This window comes from Maylandia zebra, linkage group LG23, assembly GCF_041146795.1.
Source record: "Maylandia zebra isolate NMK-2024a linkage group LG23, Mzebra_GT3a, whole genome shotgun sequence".
Taxonomy (NCBI): Eukaryota; Metazoa; Chordata; class Actinopteri; order Cichliformes; family Cichlidae; genus Maylandia; species Maylandia zebra.
Window position 1 is genome coordinate 39674428 of NC_135188.1, and position 21315 is coordinate 39695742.

Here is a 21315-nt window from a genome sequence, read left to right on the forward strand (position 1 = left end):
ATCTAATACCTGCGTCTCCCTGTTGCAAACACATTTAGAGGAAAAAGTCTGCCTGACAGTTACCTGAGGAGGTGGGATCGTCTGAGAAATCATGGAGCTCCTCAGGGGGGTCACCATAGTAGGAATTAAACTTGTGGCTGGAAACAGCAGCCAGCACTGCACCCTGGGACAGAGAGTAGGGGGTAACATGGATATTAAGTGAAATATACGTATATAAATAGATGTTATATATAAGAGTTTAAAGTGTTTAAAAGGTTGAGATGAGAGTAAAAATTCTGCCAGCAGCTTAATCTGGGTCATTAGAAACATCTGCACAGAGGGGATGTGGAGAGACTTCCTCTCACACCAAAACCTTTCCTCTTTGAGTCTAATAACACTGCGCTAACCTTCAGCTTCCTCCTGGCGTTGAACTTTCTCAGCTGCTCAACTGTTTCGGGCAGGTGGATCTTGTAGGCATACCTGTCCCTCTCCTGCATTTATTGGGAATCACAGACATAAAGATGAAGGACATTAGCGCTCGCACAGAGACAGTGAACGGATGTGAAAGCAGAGCTGTGGTTCTGAGCAAAAGGAAGTGTGCTTGAGTTAACATCAGTCAGGCCAGTGGTGTAAAGGTGAATTTGAGCTTGCGAAAACATTTACAGCAGGCAACAAATATTCACGCCCGTTTCTGGGTTTTTAAAATAGTAAAGACGATTATGAAAAAAAAAGAGGAAATCAAACAACAATAACCTCCTACAGCTGCAGAGATGTGAAGTGAGAGTATTTTTATTTGCATTCAGTTAATTTGAATGCTAGCAGTATGTGCATGTGTGTGTGAGTGTGTGTCTTGTGATCTTGCCTTCAGCCAGGGGTGGTTGAGAGCCTCATAGACAGTGATTCTCTCAGCAGGGTCAAGCATCAGCATGCGCCTCACCAGGTCCTTGGCGCTCTCAGAGATGTGAGCCCACTGGCGGGGGTTCATCTGAAACCCAGAGAAATATTCAGAAACGCGTGAAGTAGCCAGGATGGCAGCCGAATCTGGCAGTAATTAAAGATCCAAGGACAAATTACACACCATTTAATGCTTCATAAATAAACCCACATCATTTTTCTCCCCACTGTTGTGCAAAATGTTTCGGTGGTTTGCTTCATTGTTTTACAGTTTGGTTTTTTTGGCAGCAGCTTGATGGAAGATAGCAACGGTGTTGTCCATCACTCTGCACACTGCGACTGCATCTGCTACAGATTAGTGCACCAAACAGGAAACTCATACTGTGCTGAAAGCAGATAATTCATCAGACCTTTATCTTATTTTTTTTCTGCTGATACAGTCACTTTATTCATCACCTCTCACATTCTTGTTGTGTGAGAGGAAAAGCTGAAGACACCAGGGGGGGAGAGGAAAGGCAGGCCGCAATTTGAAGTTCTGAAGTGATGTGGTAAAAGCACTGCATTCAGTTCCTGTAATCCAAGACCTCAACTTTGTATCTAACATGCACAACAGCACGGTTCAGTCTGAGCCTCAGGGCCAAAGCACAGGCCGTTTTGGCATTTAGCGCCTACCTTGTATTTTCCTTTGATGATAGCCTCAAACAAGCGCTCCTTGGTGCCGTAGAAAGGCAGGCAACCGGACAGCAGAATGAAGAGGATCACTCCACATCCCCACACATCTACCGGTTTGCCATAAGGCTCCCTTTTCACCACCTCTGGGGCCATGAAGTGGGGCGTGCCCACTCGACCTGAGGAAAGAGATAAATTTCATACACTACGCTGATACACTTTCATGATGAACTTTTTATTATTATTTAAAAAACACATTTAAACAAGCCCGTCCCGTGCTCTTTTTTTTAGAGCGCTGCTGCTTGGAGAATATCTCACAATCCAATATGAGAGAGTCAGCGAGGATAGCTCAGACAGTTACATGTTGTGATTCATCTAATGAGCATGTCTTTGGACTGTGGGAACAGACTAGGGCTGCTCGAGGAGACCCACATAGACCTGCTTACTCATATCCAAAATACTGCCTGGTCATTTCGCTCAATCCAGCCTAAACCACAACCAGTGAAAACCTGTTTCTAATAACGTGGCAGTTTTTATTAAGTAGGATATTTTTATTGAAACATTACAAAGAAACAAACAAATCTATTACATTTCATTATTATTAAGGTTGTGGACAGAATGTAAGCATGAGTGAGACGTACAGTAAGGGGGGAAAAACCTGACCTTTAAAAGAGACTATGGAGGTGACTGCATACGTAAGCATTAGTCTGCGTGAAGTCTGTTACCTCATTAACAAGTCGGTGCACTTTGCTGTCATTTCTGCATAAATGGTAACCACAGGTGTGGGGGAAGACCTACACTTGTTTTGTGGGCCACCTGTAATCACGGAATGCAAGAAAACCCTTGAAAAGTGTTTCACTGTACCTCCGGCTACTAAACCAGACTCTCCCAGCTGGATCGCCACTCCGAAGCCTCCGAGTTTCACTGGAGCAGAGTTCTCCTTTGAGGCCAGGAGCACACAGTGAGGCTGCACAGGAATGAAAGACACGCGTCAGCACAGTGCAAATGACGACAAGCTAATACTTGGTACAATTAGGGCCCGACTGATGCGGGACAGTCCCAGCAGACTTTAAAAATCACACTGACTTTTTTTAAAATAAAAGAGGCACAAGCACAGACACTGCAGAGCATTGCTTTGCTCTCTGTGCAAGAGTGCAAGATTCCATTATGTTCAAATGGTGGTTAGTGTACCCTGGTTTCACTTGAGCTTGCACAAATCTGACAGTGCGTTCAAAAGGAGATGCACATTTTTTGTCTCACACTTTGTGTGCTACAGAGCTCGGTGTTGACTGACTCCAGCAGTGAGCAATGGAGAACTCTGGAGGTAATTCACAAAGCTGAAGAGACCTTTTTTAACCCTCCAGTATGCTTTTTAGATTCTGGTTAATTCATTTATTTTAGAAACTTGGCAGGATACAGACAGACACGTACAGCAGGAATCAATAGCAAACATTAATATATATACAAAAACAACAGAAACACACACATTAGAGAACAAGTTGAAAAGTGCCTGGAAGTAGCACAAAGAAAGAGACTGTATGTACTTAGACTAGTGTGAAAAAGGTGACACCGAAGCTTCACCATGTAGTCACACAGGACTAGTACTGCAGGTCAGAGGCAGGTAAGAAAATATTTGCCAAGTGCCGTGATAGCTGCTGCTAAATTACAACGGCTAGTTTATTAAGGAGAAGGACATTAAGCCAACCGCGTTCACCGGTAGACTTGTAAAAACTGCTTAATCAAAATTGTTATGACATTTTACTTAATATCTAATTCACTGGACAAATAGTGCGGCGACTCGCCATGACCCAAAGCTTTCTGCGAGGAAAACTAATCAGATGATGTCAGCGGCTGATGAGCAGCGAGGACGGTGTTGCGTGGCATGTTTTCCATCACGGGTTCTGTGTCAGTGGTAATAAAACTGCTTCCCATCACAGTTTCACATATTTGTTCTTTTATAATAGTAAATCCAAGTTGCACACCTAATTTTTTTAAAAGACAACAAATGAAATGATGGGTTTCAGAGATGTGGATGCAAATTGGAAATAAAATTTGTTTAAAATGTTATCAAATGTTTGTTAAATGCAGTATTCCTCTCAGGTACATTCATCTTACTGTCCCTTTTTGTGACAGTAAGAAGACATGCACAACCATAGTGAGTGTGAAAAGTGGTGGGCTCACTTCCTGTCTTCTTATTCTTTGCAAATTTTGTAGGGGGGGTGGAGAGAGAGAGAGTACGAGAGAGACAGCGAGAGAGAGACAGCGAGAGAGAGACAGCGAGAGAGAGAGAGAGAGGGGGCCGTCTCACATCTATGAGAGAGGAGAGGCTATGAAAGAGCTTTCCAGTAAAGACTGAAGACAAGCTGAGCAGAGCAGAAGCGGTGACACAGACAAGCCTGCAGGATAAATTACTTCAGAGGTGAAAACGGCAAAAAGGCGGTGCTCAGCCAGGACTAGTTTCTTTTAACATAAAACAATTAAACTCACCTTTATTCATTTAACAAAAGCTTTAAGAGACTGATAATGGAGCAGCATTAGATGGACGGAGGAAAATACATGCAGGACTACTGTGAGCTCACACTCCTACACATTCACAGCTGTGTTGGATCTTCTATGGAAGGATTATTGATGGTGAGTGTTGCACCTTAATCCAAACATCTGTGTGTACGAGTCAGAGTGACTGTGAGCGCTTTTGCATCTGCAGCGTGCACCCCTTGGCTCCGCTCTAACACCGTGGGACTGGAATTTATGCGTTAAACAGGCATAAAACTTCTGATTAGTCATGACTCCTGCTCCCACCCGTGAAAGCTAAATCACAGTGGAACTTTGAAAAAGCTGCACAGTGTACAGAGCTTTAATTTTGTAAGGTGCCGCACCTTTTTTCAACACAAATTACTATAATTTCCACTTGATGGTGGAAAACTCACAGATCATTACTTGTGTGTGACCTTAATCTACAACCTACGTATTACTCACCTCACTGTGTATTACTCATAAAACACACAATTGCAGTTTCAGTCCGTGCACCTTGTTTTGCTGCACAGCAAGAGCTTCTTTGTATGTCTATTCAGTGAAAATAAGCTGATTTCCCCCCTTTTTTCCCCTTAGGTCCTGATGTTTAAAACTTCTGAGCCACAATGAATACGACTTTCAGGCCGGTACTCCCAACCTCTGCAGTGTTCGACACCTCTCTCCCTATATCCACGTCATCCCTCCCAGGCTACATGTCACCGTCTTCTCTTTCTCCTTTCTCCACCTCAAACTACACAGCTGTCACTTCAACCCCGATGCCTTGCTCATTTAATAATGAAAGCCTCCGTGTTCTGCAGGCGGTGGTCTATTCTCTTTTCTTCATCTTTGGACTCGTGGGTAACCTCTTTGCTTTGTGGGTCTTCCTGTTCCTGCATTCGGGCCGAAACTCAGTGCGGGTGTTCCTCATCAACTGTGCAGTGGCTGATCTGGTCTTCCTGGCATGCCTGCCCTTCAGGGTCTTCTTCCATATTAATGGAAACAAATGGGTACTGGGACCTGTGGCCTGCAAGATGGTGGGAAACCTATTTTACATGAACATGTACATGAGCATATTTCTACTCGGATTCATCAGCCTGGACAGGTACTTGAGGCTGAAGGGGAAGGGCAGAGCACGGAGAGGCCTAAGGCTGAGGCTGTGGGGGCAAAGCAAGCCGTGGAGCTGGGTGGCATGTGGAGTTCTGTGGATTGCATTCCTGGTGGGTACGATTCCCATGATTGCTGCACCAGAGGATAAGGAACACAGCGATAAGTGCTTCCAGTACAAATTGCGACAAAAAGCCTACTGGAAAGCCTACATCAACGCAGGGCTGGTGGTGATGTTCTGGTTCATCTTCATCATCCTCGTGGTTTCCTATGCCAAGATTGCCTCACGGCTGCAGCAGGTGTCACGGGACAAGCCGGACCTACCTAACGCACAGAAATACAGGAGAACTGCAAAGAAGTCCTTCTTTGTCCTCTTTCTCTTCACCATCTGCTTCGGGCCCTACCACGCCTTTCGCCCCTTCTACATCTCCTCCCAATTGAGCTCAAGCCTATCCTGTAATTACATGCAAATCATGGACTGGACCAATGAGGTGATGTTGTTATTCTCAGCCTTTAACAGTTGCTTGGATCCTGTCATGTACTTTCTGTTATCGGGCTCGGTGCGCAAAGCTGCCCTCCAAGCACTCGGACGCAGACTCGGCCACCGGCTTCTCTTCCTGAATGACGTGACATCCAACAGCTCCACCATGGATTTCAGACGGCCGTCTGTCCCTGTGGTTGTACCCAACCTCGGTGTAAACACTCAGTCACTCACCCCCAGAACCAGTATGTGTGTCATCAACTCTAACCTCCGCTGCACAAGAGTGACTACGCTTCCACCTACTGGCCAACAGTGATCACAGGAGGAAAAAAAAATCGGAGTAAAGCATTTCCATTGACAGCTTCGGTTCTAACAAATTATGCCCCCGTACATGAACCACTGTCAGAGATGGATTTTGAACCAATTTCCATTATTGGTTAAAGACAACAGATTTATGTCTGAAGACGTACTACAGCATCAGCCATGTCTTTAAAAATTTACATTTACAAGACTAATGATGATATGAAATGTGTGTGTGTGAGTGAATGTCAAGAATTTTCAGTATTAAAAAAAAAGTTTTATGGAGAAAAAATAAATTGCTGTAGACTTTAATAGAGAACTAACTTTTCTCTTTTCACACTCTTTCAGCACAGAGCACATTATATTGGCATACCTATACTGTTACAGTGGTGGATCCTCTAACAACAACCAGTGTTTCAAACAATGAGGTCAGAGTATGTAGGAGCTCAGGTTTCCTATTGCGTTAAATGCTTTGACTGTGGATCTTAACTCTGGATCCAGTGAAAGAAAAACTAATATAATTTTATTTATTAAGTGTGAATCATGCAGATTAATCGCAGTGAGTCTGCTCATGTAAGATAATCGTTTATTTACCCCAAATTTGTTTTAATTTTGAAGAAAAAAAAGTGGCTGGAATGGACAATAACCTATTTCGTCCTTTAAGCCTTTTGCTTTGCTTGAGCTCAATAGTCTGCTCTTACAAGAAGCAAACGAAAGCCAGCTTTGACCCACCATGATGATCAGCGCTTGCACTGGTTCTGCTGCTGACAGCTTTGAGCCCTGTGTGGTCAAATGGCTCAGATGGGATCAAGGGCCTGGTTCAGCACTGCTCCATATGGTCTAGTAGTGTCGGACACCTGTGTTTGAGGGTTAATCCTGTTGGAAATACTGGGGGATTCTGATTTTGCTCTAGGAATGCCTAATAAATCCACACAGTTGATTTATTTACAGCCGTAGATCCCCAAGTATTTAAGTAAATATATTTCTAAAGGTGACATCTGGTCAAAACTTCATATTAATAGCACATTTAGAAATGTATTTACTCACAACTTTACTAAAATTGGTGTTCAATATTTATTTTACCGCTGTATGCTACAGCTAACACTGACGCTTGCTGAGGTGTTGGTTTGCCTAAAGGAAAAAAAAAAGAGGCCTCATGGTGGTTTATTCTAAAAACCACAGAGTAACTAAACTTAATATTAAAAGCGGATATCAAGGGAAACTTTCGGGTAAAGCGTGGGTCGCTTTTAGCATTTGCCTTCCCACAAGCAGTGAAGACAGCGTCTTCACAGGAAGGCAGTAACACTGTGCAGTATACACTTCTGGTGTGATAAATATATTTAATAGGTTGTCCTTTGCGAGTCATGGAACATGTTCTGTGGTTTCACTAGCTTGACTGCACGAAAGCTCACCTTTACATCACGGTGAATCACATTGTTGTCATGGCAGTATCGAAGCGCCTCCAGAATCTGCCTCATGTAGTGGCTGGAGGGACAGAAAGCAGAAACAGAAGGGGGGGGGGGCGCATCATTTAGAGCGTGCACAGAGATGTTGTGTATTTCAGGCTTTAATAATATTTGAAAATGTGAAGCCCACACTTCGCAGACTGTGTCCCCTACCTGGCCACTGCTTCGCTGTACACAAACCCAGCATCAGCTCGCTTCACGATTTCAAAACACAGGTCTGCACCGTCCATACTAGAAAAAAGGAAGAAAGGTTTAGGGTGGGTATGAAATGATCTGTTTAGTAATGAGTCAGCTGAGAACTCTTTATTAGTATAGATTTAGATTTGGTTTAGATTCAGGCTACATTTGAATCATTTCAATAATCAGATGAAAGACAAAAAAAAAATAACAGCCGATACAATAAATTATTTTTCCTTCAAACACTTCTCATGTATAGTGCTGTAAAAAGTATTTGCCTCCTCCCGGATTTCTTTTTTGCATATTTGTCACACTTGAATGTTTCAGCTCATCAAACAAATTTTAATATTAGCCAAAGATAACCCAAGTAAATCCAGAATGCAGTTGGCCCTGTGTGAGAAAGGAAAGGAATTTTGGCCCACTCTTCTTTATAGAAGTGTTTTAATTCAGCCACACTGGAGGGTTTTCAAGCATGAACAGGCTGTTTAAGGTCATGCCATCAGATTTAAGTCTGGACTTTGCCAAGGCCACTCCAAAACCTTTGTTTTTTATCTTCAAATAAGCTAATCAGAGGTGGACTAGCTGCTGTGTTTTGGATCTGTTTCATCATAATTAAAAGCGCTCTTGAGCTTCACGACATGAACTGATGGTCGTACGTTCTCCTTCAGGATTTTGCAGTAGAGAGCAGAATTCATGGTTCCATCAATCACAGCAGCAACACAGCCCCAGAGCATCACACTACCACCACCATGTTTGCCTGTTGCTATGATGATCTTTTTATAAAATGTTGTTAGTTGTACATCAGATGTAACAGGACTCAAACCTTGTGTTTTTTAGATGTTATTCTGGGGTCTTTAGTGACCTCCTTGATGAGTGGTGCACTCTTGGAGTCATTCTGGTAGGCTAGCGTCTCATTCCATTTATGGATAATGGCTGTCATTGTGGTTCGCTGGAGGCCCAAAGCCTAAGAAGTGGCTTTTGTAACCCTTTCCAGATTGATAAATGTCAGTGACTTTGTGTCTCAGCCGTGTCTTTAGATCGTTGAATGATGCTTTTTGAGAGATTTTTTTAAACCCTACTTCATTTTGTCAGACAAGTTCTATTTAAGTGATTTCTGGCAGTAATCAGGTCTTGGTGTGAGTACTGAAACTGAATTACAAAAACATAGTTAATCACAGTTAATTCATGATTTAACAAGGAAGGAAATTACTTTTCCACAGGGGCCCAAGTAGGTTTACATAGCTTTTCTTCCCCCCCCCTTAAATTAAATTATTTGTTTGAAACATGCAAGTGTTAAAAGATGCAAAAATGTAAGAAATCAGGAACTGTACACTATTATACTTATGATTACATATTGCGCTGGCCTAGCGATATCTTCAAATATCACACTTTTTTTTTCCTTTTTCTCGTCAAAGAGACCAAGAAGTCTGAAACCACAAAAACAAGGGGGTGTGAAATTACCAGTAACAGCCATCTGCCTAGTGCTGATAAAATTAGTTGGTAACTGTTTGCCTAGTGCGGTGGTGACGGTAGTTTATAAGAGAAAAGCTGCCATACATAAAACATACAAAATCCAAACCTAAAATTGGATGGGAATGTGAACTGTGTGCGCGACACACTTACAATTCAAAGACCATGTAGAGCATGCCATCGGAGCTGTAAGTCTCCAGCAGCTCCACGATGTGGGGGTGTTTCAGCATGTGGCAGATGCTCGCCTCTCGCTTCAGATCTGTGAGAAAGAAATTCAACATGGGGTATGGTGAGACACATCGAACACTTTGGATTTCATCCAGTCTAATTATACTTCCAGGTTGTGAGGTAAAGTGCTAATATTTAAATGTATGCCAAGAGTCGTGTTACTGCTTCGTAGACTTTAAAGTACACCTAAAATGCTTTTCCTTATTTTCTGACATCTATTTACAGCTCCAGTGCTGGATGTCTATACTTAAAATGGAAAAAGTTTCAAATGAAGCTGACAGCATATATGCAAGTGAGTCTTCAGACTGCTCTAAAAGGTCTTTTCCCCCCGGCTCTTAGCTCTAGGTGATGTCAGTGGGAGTGGATTGGATCCCCAATATCATCATCTCATGCACAAGGTTCAGCTTGTGAGCACGGCAGCCCGCCCACAGACCTTCTGTTTGTGAGACGCATCCAATTAAAGGGAGGAGAGGAAAGCTAAAAGAGCTAAAACAGGTTGACTGAGGAGCTGCAGGATAAAAGGAAAAAAAGTTTATTTTCAACTGAATCAGGCGAAGCTGCCCTGTTAAGAGTCCAACAATTTAAACACAGAGTTGGAAATGAGCATACAAAGTTTGCTTATACAAAAACTGAAGCTTTTCATTCAGGTATTGCAAACTTTCAATATCAGATTAGCTTTTATTGTGTCCTGGGAGAAATTTACCTTGGACAAGCGAGGGAAACACATCATGTAAGATAACAGACAGATGCAAACATTAGTTTACAATTTTACCAATTATGGCACTAAATAAATTATACCTATTTCATTTACAATTTGGTATCCTGAACCTTTTTCATGAGGGCATTATAAAGCATGTGATTTTTGGTCCTAGTAACGTTCAAGTCCTGCTTTATCAGTGATATCTGAAGGGAAGATGAGGGGAGTATCCCGACTACCTTTCCGCCTACTGATGGACTTTATGCACTCAGTACTATAGGATAAATTTTCCTTCAACCTAAAGGTTTGCATTGTGAAACACATCTCCCTCTATACTATACTCACCCTATAAAACATTTAGATCCTTTATGTTTAAATGCAGTAAACGACAGAGAAACATAGAAATACCTGACTGCTCTTTTCATACCTCAGCAGACTGCCTGCCACATGACTAACTCAACACTAGGGGGAGCTGCAGAGCATTTAATTTGCCAGGCATCCTCTTCTTGATATATAGACTACAGACTAACTGATCAACAAGCTGGTCTCTACCAGAAAGAATGCACATCTGGATCACTGTCATCAACATCATGACTAATACAGATCTGCAGAAACAATTGCAACATGACTGTGGGGATTTCTTATGTTTTGACTGCCTGGATGGAAAACACGCCTACGATTAGAGGACAGACTTCTCTCTTGTGAGAAGAGCAAAGACACGTTGTCTAATAGACTGACAGACAACTGGCAGGACATGAGGTAACGACAGAGATGCAGACTGCTGAGGCGAGCTGACAGACATAATGTGCTCCTGTTGGGCTTCTCAGTCCATAAAAAGCTCATTTACACACTCCGCTCCCCATCTGTAAGTCTACTGATCTTTGTGTGTGTGAGTGTGTGCTCTCTTTGTGTCGTGACCACTATCATTATGCAATACAGAGAACCGACAGAGTCCCCACTACAGAGCCCCCTATTCTGCTCTCCCTTTGCTTCCATCATTTCCTCCTTCTCGCCCTTTTCACACCGATCTCTTGCCCGTCTCATCGAGTAGCAATTCTTGAACTTAACAATGCTGCCCACTGTCCAACGAGGAAACGGCTGATGGAGCCAGAGAGGCCTGGAACGCTCTGAATGAAGCTGATGCCGTCCACTGGGCCTTTTCCAAAGCAGGCCTCGCTTAGCCTTTGTCATGTCATGCTAATAAATTGCACTTTGAAGACTGCAGGACCATGTTGCCACACCATCTCCTGATATTCTAACTATCATATAAAGCTAATGTACAGAAATCACACTAAGAAGTCATTTAGGCTTGCCCATTCGCCAAGTGTTACTTTGTCTTCACTTCTGATAAATGACTTTTTCAATATTTAACATGTCTAACAAATAATACTGCAAATTGAACTACTGTATTTCCCCCCCAACAATTCAATACCTGTAAGTTTTTATGGTCATTGCGAGCCATCTACATCTGTCTTTTACTCAATACTCCAGACTCTTAATTATCGTATTCATCTTTTATTCATTCCACCTCTCTCACGTGTTTCGCACAGAAATATATTTGTATAGAAATCCAAATATTTGTTGCGTTAGCTCGAAGCTCAGCCCAGCCTGCAGCTCTGTCTCCTTTTCACTCGGATTTATGCTGACACGGAGTCTTTCTTAATAAGCTAAGGTATGTGGTCTCATGAAATCACTCTGGCTGCACTCCAGTTTTTCACATTGCCACTCCGAGTGGCCGACTTGCAGATTAAAAAAAGTTTTTAAAAAATGCTTAGGTTTACCAAATTTAAGGTGAAACTTTTACTGTGATCGACTCTTTGGGGGCTCACCTTAGCCTGACTGGTTTTCTTGTAGGGCGCTTGGTCCCATGATCCAAACAAATGTTTATGTAATTTGTTTTATATGGTAACCCACATAGACAAACAGGCAAATGTATAACCCTCATCCTCACACTGATAACAACTGATAATCACCAGGTCTGTAAAAGCCTGAACATTTATAGCAACGCAATGATCAATTAACTAATTAACTGAGTGACAAAATTACTCTGCAAAGCTTGAATAATGAATTAACAGTTCAAGTCTAATTAAGCAAAAACACCAGAAAACTCTGGAATTGTATAACATTTGACAGACTGCATGATTTAAAAAAAAAAAAAAAAAAAAAAAAGTTAGTATGTGCGCCCATGAAAAACATCAAATCTTTTCTATCAGTGCTTTATACCTGATTCTGCTACTGTGTTGTTTGCTGCCATTTATTGCAAACAAGGTATGTTGGCATTTTAACAATTTCTTTATTTAACAATATTATTTTTTATTTATTTTTATGCTGGTCCTCCGCTCACACACTGCTGTGGGACGCATACCATTCTCCAACAGTCAAACATCAGGACTGCAGGCAGGCCTTTCCATCCTCTCCACTCCCAAATCCCAAATCCTGGAAGCAATCTCTGATAAACCCCGCTCTGTGAGGGTGAGCGTTGTCATCTTAGAGGAAAGACCAGATTTGTTTTTTTTTCATGGGCGCAACCCACAAACTCAACTCTGCTGCTCAACCCACAAATGTGTTTTTCTTACAGATGCAGCACCATTTAAGGCCAAACAAACAGGCTTTCCAATGGTACGGCACCTTTTAACAGAATAAAAAAAGGACAATTATCACGCAGCCTTCTGAATGTGCTTTAAATGATTTTATACTCTGAAGCTGTTTTAAATTGTTATTGATACCGACGTCTATCTAACAGTATTAACCACCCACAGCCCTTAAAACCCTCCCCTCAATATCTGCTACGGATTCGATCTCTTGCTGCCTAGCACAGTAAATCCCCACATTTGTGAAATGAGCTGCTCTCTGTTTATCGCAATATGAAAAAGCATACAATGTAATATTGTTGGCATTCCTAGAAATGCATCATGTGACACGAGAGCCTCTGTAACAAGTCATGCGCCAAAGCCCCAACCTTTAACGTATTGGAAGAATTCGACATCCCTATCATCACATTTGGAAGTCTGTTCATTTTTGTGCCATTCCTGGTGAAAGCGACCACATGGTGAAGCATGTGTGAAGTGACTCAAGAGATTTAAAAAATAAAAAAGATGCTTTGAAATATTTCTGAGGTAAGAGAAACTCTTAAATGTGGGTGGTTTATGTTTTCAGATGAATACAATTAGCACAAAAATAACCTGGGTGTAAGTTCTGGTTTGGGAAACCTTGGTGTAACACTCCGATTTTTCCTCTGTCTCCTCCCTCGGGTCATTTCCTTTTCCTGCTGTTATTGGCTGCCAGAATAATCTCTGGCTGGGGCATCACAGATGGCCCATAGTGAATGCCAATACTACCACCAACACACACACACCTGTGATTTTTGTCTCAATCCCTCACTCCCCACCCTGACACACACACACACACACACACACACACACACACACACACAGCATGACAAAACCCAAACCCACATGGTGAGACAAGGCATGCATGGAGTATCTCACAAAATGTGAGCCTATCACACCCTAAACCAACACACGGCACATGCAGTTCCAAGATATTACTCATCTGGGTGCAGTGTATGCAACATTATGGCCTGTTTATTTATGTGTGAGAGGCCATTATGCACTCTGTGAGTGCCATAGTGTTTGATGTGTGAGCCAACCTCCATTTGCAGTTTAATCCCAATATTTGTTTTAACCCACAAGAACATGGGGGGTCCCATAACACAGAACACAGCTCTTCTAGGTCTGTTAAAGAGTGCGGATCCTTGAATAATCTCTATAGCGACGCTCTCTTGCCCTGGTTATGTTAACCCCTTCCATCTGGTGCCTTAAGTGAAAAACCAGCACACGTGACCTGCCAGCCCCAGATCAATCCAGGTCTGCTGTGCTTCTCACCTTCTGTGCTGAGGCCAGGGCTGGAGGTAAAGCTGGCCACATCAACAATCTTTACAGCAAACTGCTGGCCGGTGTCCCTGTTGATGCAGCGCCTCACCACGCTGAAGGGACCCCTGCAATACAAAAAGGTTTAAAGTTAGTCACAGATACCTACAGACACAAACACAAGCGTCTGCATGCGTTTCTTTCATTCACTTCATGACTCCTGAGTTCAGTGAGCGCCTGCCATAAACCTATGTACACATAATGATGGGCACACACTAGTCTTGGGCAGTGGGCAGACATAGTGTTGTTTCTGGGAATATTCTGGATTTACAGTGGGTGGTTAGCTACGCTTCGTAGTCTCCATGCTCGTGCCAGTGGGAATTACAGAGCGGTGTGGTGCAGCGCAGCTGTAAAAGCTAAAATAAAAGCTTTATTATAGAGACCTGTGCTAGGGAGACCTACCCTACACAGTTTATTTTGGGGGAAAGGAGGTGGCAGATATTGCAAATTTGTGTTTCCTCTTATAGCTGCTTTGGAGCTTGACATGTGCAGTAAGACAAGATTTCCTGATTTGAACAGCATTTCTTGAGATTTTCAATTTAATATGAAAAAAGCAGTCAAATAAATAAATAATATGCGGGGCAAAATTTAGATTTCAAATGACAAATTTGTTCACTCAACAATCTGCCTACATACGCGTTAAGCCTCTACAGAATTATCAGCAAACTAATGCTGAGAAATTCATATCCTGCATGACCTTTCTAGTGGTATGCGTGGTAGCACACAAGTTAAAGTGTACACCTGATAACTTCTCAGTCAAAAGTGCTCAAATTAATCAAGTACTGATATAGCGAGGACAAGAACGAGAAGGAGAAACAAAACACACTTTTGCAAGGGGTTTAAATAGCTTATTAAGAGGAACCTGTATAAAGAGCCTACTCTTCTTTCTCATGGTTTAATCACAATATAAAATAAATATAAGATTATAATGAACCAACAGTTTGAAAGAATTTGAAAATACATGCATGCCACATACAGCTGCCTCTAATAAGTAAGCATAACACAAGCAGCTCTCCAAATGCTGCAAGTTCTGCTCAAAGTGGCCTCTTCAGCAAGCAGCGGCTCTCAAAGAAACGACACTGCTATCTCCTGCCACGCTGTGAAGTTTATTTGATGTTTAATTGAGAGTGGAAGAAGAGAAGGATCACTAAATGATATCCAAAACTATCCCAACAGCAGACCACCCTGACTAAAGGGAGACATGAGACAGGAACTTTCAAAGTAAAAGCACGTTAATTTACCAGTTGTGAAATGAATCACAGCATTGCTGGACGGAACAAACAAACTGCTCAATGTACTTGGCTGGCCAGGTTTTCTTTTTTGTTTTGTTTTTTTAATAAGATGCTATGTAAACAACAAAACATAGATAATCTATTACTTTTGCAATCCAGATTACAACCTGTCTTAAGGAAAAGAAGAAAAAAAATCTTTGCTGTAGGAATGTACTCGAGATGTTGCAGTTCATTTCGAGATAAGCTACTTCACATTTATAGAAATTGTAAGGATTTGAATATTATAAAAATGATTCCCAAAGCTATACATATGCTGATAATCCTGGTACCCTAGGCAGCTTATATAGTAATTTCATCCACATTGATCAACACATGTAGGAGAAGTTGGGGAACAGATCATTATAATAATAGGTTTTAAAAAAATAATTAAAAATTAAAACCTTAAGTATTTGAACAATTACATCATTTCTGTCATTTTGCTTCCACCATCACAACACACACTGCTTTTATAGTGTGTACACATTGGTGTAACCCTAGACACCTGTCGGCTTTCCTGATGAGATCATACGAGCAGCAGGTTACGTTCGTGTAGGAACTGGAACATTTTGTGTAAAAACAGACACTGAAAGTAAAGACATGCATATTTTCTGTCTCCGGGCCCACTGAGAGTTACAGACGCACACATACCCCCGCTGTGGTACAGCTGTCTCTACATCTTCCGGGTCTGCAATCCTCAGTGGTGGAAACACTTCTGCTCACTCACACACTCTTACACACACATCCACAGCAACACCTATCTGATGAAGCCCTGATTGGTAGCTGTTACCAGGTACTGCTTTAGCTGAATCAGTGAATGAAGTTGCCCGACGATGCCCTTCCTGTGCAGAGCATGGCAGCTGCACCTGTATTTGCTCTCACGTTAGTTTGTAAAGACCAACCCGTACAAATGCAGGCAGCATGTGCACACTGTGAGCCAAGAGAACTCTTAAAACACTCTTCTCATCAGGGTGCGCAGGAATCCAGTTGATGATCTGACAGTCTCAGCGACCTTTGCCCTTGGGTTGATGTGCTGAAACAGCTGTGTTTACCCATTAGGAAGTGGGAGGTGTGGGTTGCTGCTTGAGTGCTTGATGGGACTTCTGACACCCCTGTTCCAACCCTGCAATCTTAACCAGCTGTGAAAGCGAGATGGGTATCGTTTTTACTTTGAGTGTCTGTCTGTCTGCTGCAGCAATTCTCTCTGTGATTATTCTCCATGAATGATCACATGATTGGCTCATTATTCATATCCAGCTTAGTCTTTAAAGCAAGCTTTCACCTGAAATTAATGTCAGACAATAGCCCCACATGACTAATGAGGATAAACAAGCAAGCCACACAAGCACATGGCTAATTAACATACTACAATAGCCATTTCTCAATCCATTCAAACGCTTGCTGTTTACACCAGCACAAAAATCAGTTTTTATTTATATAGCGTCAAATAAAAACTTCCGTTGTCTCAAGGCGCTTTAAAGACCTGCAGTAACACAGAGAAAACAACAATCAGATGACTCATTATGAGTAGGCAATCGGCAACAGTGGGAAAGAAAACTCCCTGCACTTCCTGTATCCCCCATGTAGCCTTAATTTTTCAGATGCATAGGTTGGTATTTTAGTAAAAAGCTTGGCACTAAACGCATTGTCATTTGCTAAGGGACAATGCCCTTCCCAAAGCCCCAATCTCCACCCCATTGAAATGTATGCATGTAATTTATCTATGCTTATAAGCCAGGAATTCAACCAATTTAAATAAACTCTACTAACTCTGTCAAGAAGAGTGGTCAAATATCCAGCCAGAATTATGCTAGAAGTTTGTTGACTGTCACTGAAAGCATCTGTTCGATGTGTAACTTGTTAAGAGGCATTTAAGCAAATACTAGTGGGGGTTTCTGTATCCTGTATTTATACTTTTGACACTGGATTTTCTCTAATCCACACACAAAGTAAATTCTAACTTGTGCATCCAACTCTTGTGTTTTTGAAGTCATTAAAGATGTATGCTGAACAATCAATCAAGACTAGAAAAGGAACAGTTCAAAGAAATTACTATAAGCCCCAAATTACCACGACATTCATGCCCATGGCATGTGTTTTTAAACTTCTGACCACCGTTGTAGCTTCAACCCACAGGGTAATTTTGTATTGAGTCACTACTTCATCAGGCACAACTCTTCATGGTTTAAGACTTTCTGTAGAAACAGCAGGCCGTAGAGTCTGCCTTTGTTGTGGTTTACGTGTTGTCTCTTTGACATTGTGTTAGAGAGGTGTTACCTAGAGCTGCTTGATTTAGGTAAACACCAAAGGGTTATTTTGCTCATTAACTGTAATCGTCATTGTTTAATGCAATTATTCAAATTATTGTTAACAAATACATCATGCATTTGCCAGATTTATTGGTATGCCGGTCTTAATTTCATGCATGATATCAGTTTTACAACTGCCATTACATTGATGATAGATTGGCCAATGTGAAAAAAGCACTGCTGTGAAGAAAAAGGCGTGTGCTCTATTTATAACACACCAAATCTTCCTAAGAGAAATGACTGCAAACAAACTATTAATTTTTACCACACTAGCGTGATTCTGAAGCGTGGAAAAGTCAAAATTGTAATTAAAATCTGTTTAATCATCTAGGCCTCTTTAGTGATTTCAGAAACTGGTTGTATTTAAGATGCCATTCTTAGTATTAAGTTTCCTTCTGTTTGTAAATGGGATTGTGGAGACAGCTGTTCACACGGAAAACTCAGGGTTCAAGTTCCAACACCAGCAAACATGCCCAAACTTACCATGACATACATGCCCATGCCGTAGCACCCTTGAATTTAGCTACTATGGTGGAAAAAAAAAAAAAATCCCATTTTTTCTCCACAATGGTTGTAACCTAATCAGGTGGTCTCTGGTTCCAGATCTGCAACTGACTGATGAAGGTTTAGGCAACTTCAGTGAGAGACTATAACCACGGGGGCACAAATGATTCAGTGAGGGTAAGGCTATTTTGGCACTGGTCTAGTGTATTTCAATAACAGTCATTACCACCATTAAGCAATGATGTGGGATAGGGTGAATCGGCCCCATTTTATGCATCAACCTCATTTGTAATCTTGGCTTTAAATGCAAGAATCTGCATGGAGAATTAGCCCCTGAATTAGGCCATTTTTACATGTTGTGTGAGAGAGGGGGCTGGGACTGCCAATTAATTTGATAAATTAGAATGTAATTCATCTCATTTGGCATGAAGAAAAAATTAAATGACCATTCAACCATATTCATGAGCCATTACAGAGGCATTATAAGAGCCCAAGTAACTATAAAAGACATAAATTGCATATGTACTTATAAATTCATCTTTGTGAGGACCATTTCGAGTTTTAGATCTCCTCTGTGAGGACATTATGGCTGGTACCTGCTTTCCAACACACCAAAAAAGCTACTCAGAGGCTCAGATTTGACCTAACATTTAAGATCAGGATTAGATTCAAGGATAGAATTTGGTGGCGCTCAGTGTTACTGTGGGTTTACTCTGTGTCCTCACAAAGACAGAAACACAGACGTGTGTATGCTGGGAAGCGGTGAGGCCGCATGCCATACTGACATCACCGCAGCTGTGCTAAGTGGGCTCATACAAAACTCCCACACATGGCTCACATCCGACAGCAGCAGTCATCAAACATTAGCTCGAAGTGGCAGTCTTTGCAGACTGCTCTTTGGCTCATTTCAACTCTCTGCTTTGTGTAAATCCAAGAAACGATGTTAGGAGCATTTTTAACATTCATACTGGCCATGAGTGAAATATCTTCTCAGATGATTCTCTTTCCTCTCTCTAAAGCAGAGGCAGGACACATCTGTAAGCTGCAGACTCCACATGACCACTACTGCTTAGAACAGCATTTTGACTTTTTACCTGTGGTAAGAAGCTAGCATAAGTCTCAGTCTCAGAGTTTATCAGATGGGTGCTAACTGGTGCTGGACAGTGTTGACTTTTAACATAATAGACACTTAAACTTATCATCATCTGCTCTCGTCCTAGTAAACATTATTAGAGACACACAGCTTAGCCATTTTCTAAACATTCACTGCATGCATGGAATCTCACCATCACCCCATAACCTTCTTTAATGATTCACAATGGTTAGCTCAACAGTGATAGCAGAAACATAATTGGAAGCTCAAAAACGTGGAATCAAATACAAAATATATTGTGATTCTCTGCATTGACTCCTACGCATGCACAGAACTCTATTCATAATTTCTAAACAGATGTGCACTTGAAAGTGAGAAAACGCAAGTTCATTATAGTGATTCCACAAAACTAATTCTTCAACAACTATTTGCCCTACTGCCCAAACTGAGCTTAAATCCAAAGCTTTTAATTTAACAAGTTCAACAAAGTTCAGAGCTCTGTCAAGGATAGTCTGTGTACGTCTGAGGAGCAGTAATCCAGAGCTGCTTCTTTATGCAAATCAGGAAAACAACCCTTTGAATATGTGCAGGGAAATTAGCAACCCGGTTGCAAACTGAAATTCAGAGCGCACATACCCTCAGGAGGCTTGAAAGCTTTGGCAGAAAATCCTCTCTTTTACATAAGCCAGAAGAGGATCCAAGATTGTTTAAACCTCCCTGTAGAGTCTGGTCTTGTAGTCTGAAAGAAAGCTTCAACTTCGCACCATCCATTCACAACTATTGATCTGTGTGTGGGCATATACTACACATGGAAAGGAAAGTTGAGACCACAAGTGCCCTAGTGAATGAAAACAACATACTGTGTATAGATAGTGTGGTAAAGTTTATGTGCCGTGCTACAATCTAGCAAAAATATCCCATTATGCAGATTGCAGAAAAGATTTTGTAATGGCAAACAAAAACAAACAAACAAACACACAAAAAAAAACTCTCTAGAAATGTTTCCTCCACAAAAGCAAGATGACGCTGTAATGTGATGCCTTATTGATCCCAGCAGGAACTGCAGCAAAGTCTTGCATAGGCCGCTGCAGTGCATGGTTGCCAGTGTCGGCACTTGAACCCTGAGTTTTCCATGTGAATAGGCAGTCTCCATTATCCCATTTACAAACAGAAGGAAACATAATATCAAGAATAGCATCTTAAATACAACCTAATTGTGCAGACAATGCTAACCAGTTTCCAAAAATCACTAGAAGCCTAGGTGATTAAACAGATATTAATTATAAGTCTGGCTTTTCAATGCCACAGAATCCAGATAGTATGGTCAAAATTATTAGTTTGTTTGCAGTCATTTTTCTTTGGAAGATTTTCTGTGTTATAAATAGAGCACACACCTTTTCCTTTACAGCCAATCTATCATCAGTGTGATGGTAACTGAAATAAAACTGATATTATGCATGAAATTAAGACCGGCATACCAATAAATCAGGCAAATGTATGATGTATTTCTTAACAATAATTTTTATAATTGTGTTAAACAATGAAGATTACAGTTAATGAGCAAAGTAACACTTTGGTGTTTACCTAAATCAAGCAGCTCTAGGTAACACCTCTCTAAAGCTTCATTTCCATTACTACCTACTCATCTCACCAAGGCTCGACTCGGATCAAGCGGTTTTCCATTAAATTCATGTACCACCTACAGTTGGTGGGACACTCCGTCATCATAGCAACGCAGCAGAGTGTCCCATGGCATAATTAGTATGCGACACGACAATAATGGTGTACGTCGAGGCGATGATATACCTGCTGCTCTGTCTGTGGCTTTTCGTCAGACTCTGGGACCACGGTGTTTTTGTAGCCATTTCCCTCATTGCCCGGGTGTCAAAAATGACAGTTTTGATTTTCATGAATGAGATACTCTCATGACTCATTCAGTGATGCCACTGACCATATAATTGGTTAGCTGCAGTCTGGAACTCCGGCCAACAGGTACTAAAATAGTACCTGGTACCAGGTACCATGACCTAAGGGAAAACCTTTAAAACCGTGGTGAACCATGGCGAGTCGACCTGAGCAGGTAGTAATGGAAAAGGGGCTTAATATGAGTGTCAAAAAGACAAAACGTAGGGCGTGGGTTTAGCTCAGTGTGTTAAGCAGGCGACTACAGGCCATATAGCTGAGAGCGGCCGGCCCGGGTTCGTGTCTGACTCGTGGCCCTTTGATCACGTCTTCC

The 21315-nt window shown here is 41.6% G+C and overlaps 2 protein-coding genes across 16 annotated transcripts in view; one reads left to right on the forward strand and one right to left on the reverse strand.

Annotated features, from left to right (window-relative positions):
• Positions 1 to 21315, reverse strand: part of LOC101469939 (peripheral plasma membrane protein CASK) — a 50433-nt gene that overhangs the window by 18139 nt on the left and 10979 nt on the right. For all 15 annotated transcript variants that reach the window (XM_076880585.1, XM_076880584.1, XM_076880590.1 and 12 more), the window contains exons 2-10: positions 13861 to 13973; positions 9205 to 9310; positions 7558 to 7635; positions 7351 to 7423; positions 2407 to 2509; positions 1546 to 1721; positions 842 to 964; positions 387 to 470; positions 64 to 163 (exon numbers count right to left, since the gene is read on the reverse strand). In XM_076880585.1, coding sequence (XP_076736700.1) covers positions 64 to 163; positions 387 to 470; positions 842 to 964; positions 1546 to 1721; positions 2407 to 2509; positions 7351 to 7423; positions 7558 to 7635; positions 9205 to 9310; positions 13861 to 13973 — 956 coding nt within the window. The remainder of the gene's footprint in view (positions 1 to 63; positions 164 to 386; positions 471 to 841; positions 965 to 1545; positions 1722 to 2406; positions 2510 to 7350; positions 7424 to 7557; positions 7636 to 9204; positions 9311 to 13860; positions 13974 to 21315) is intronic.
• Positions 3840 to 6312, forward strand: LOC101469656 (putative G-protein coupled receptor 34). Its single transcript, XM_004552618.4, has 2 exons — positions 3840 to 4173; positions 4651 to 6312. The coding sequence occupies exon 2, from the start codon at positions 4680 to 4682 to the stop codon at positions 5952 to 5954; it is 1275 nt and encodes a 424-aa protein (XP_004552675.2). The 5' UTR covers positions 3840 to 4173; positions 4651 to 4679; the 3' UTR covers positions 5955 to 6312.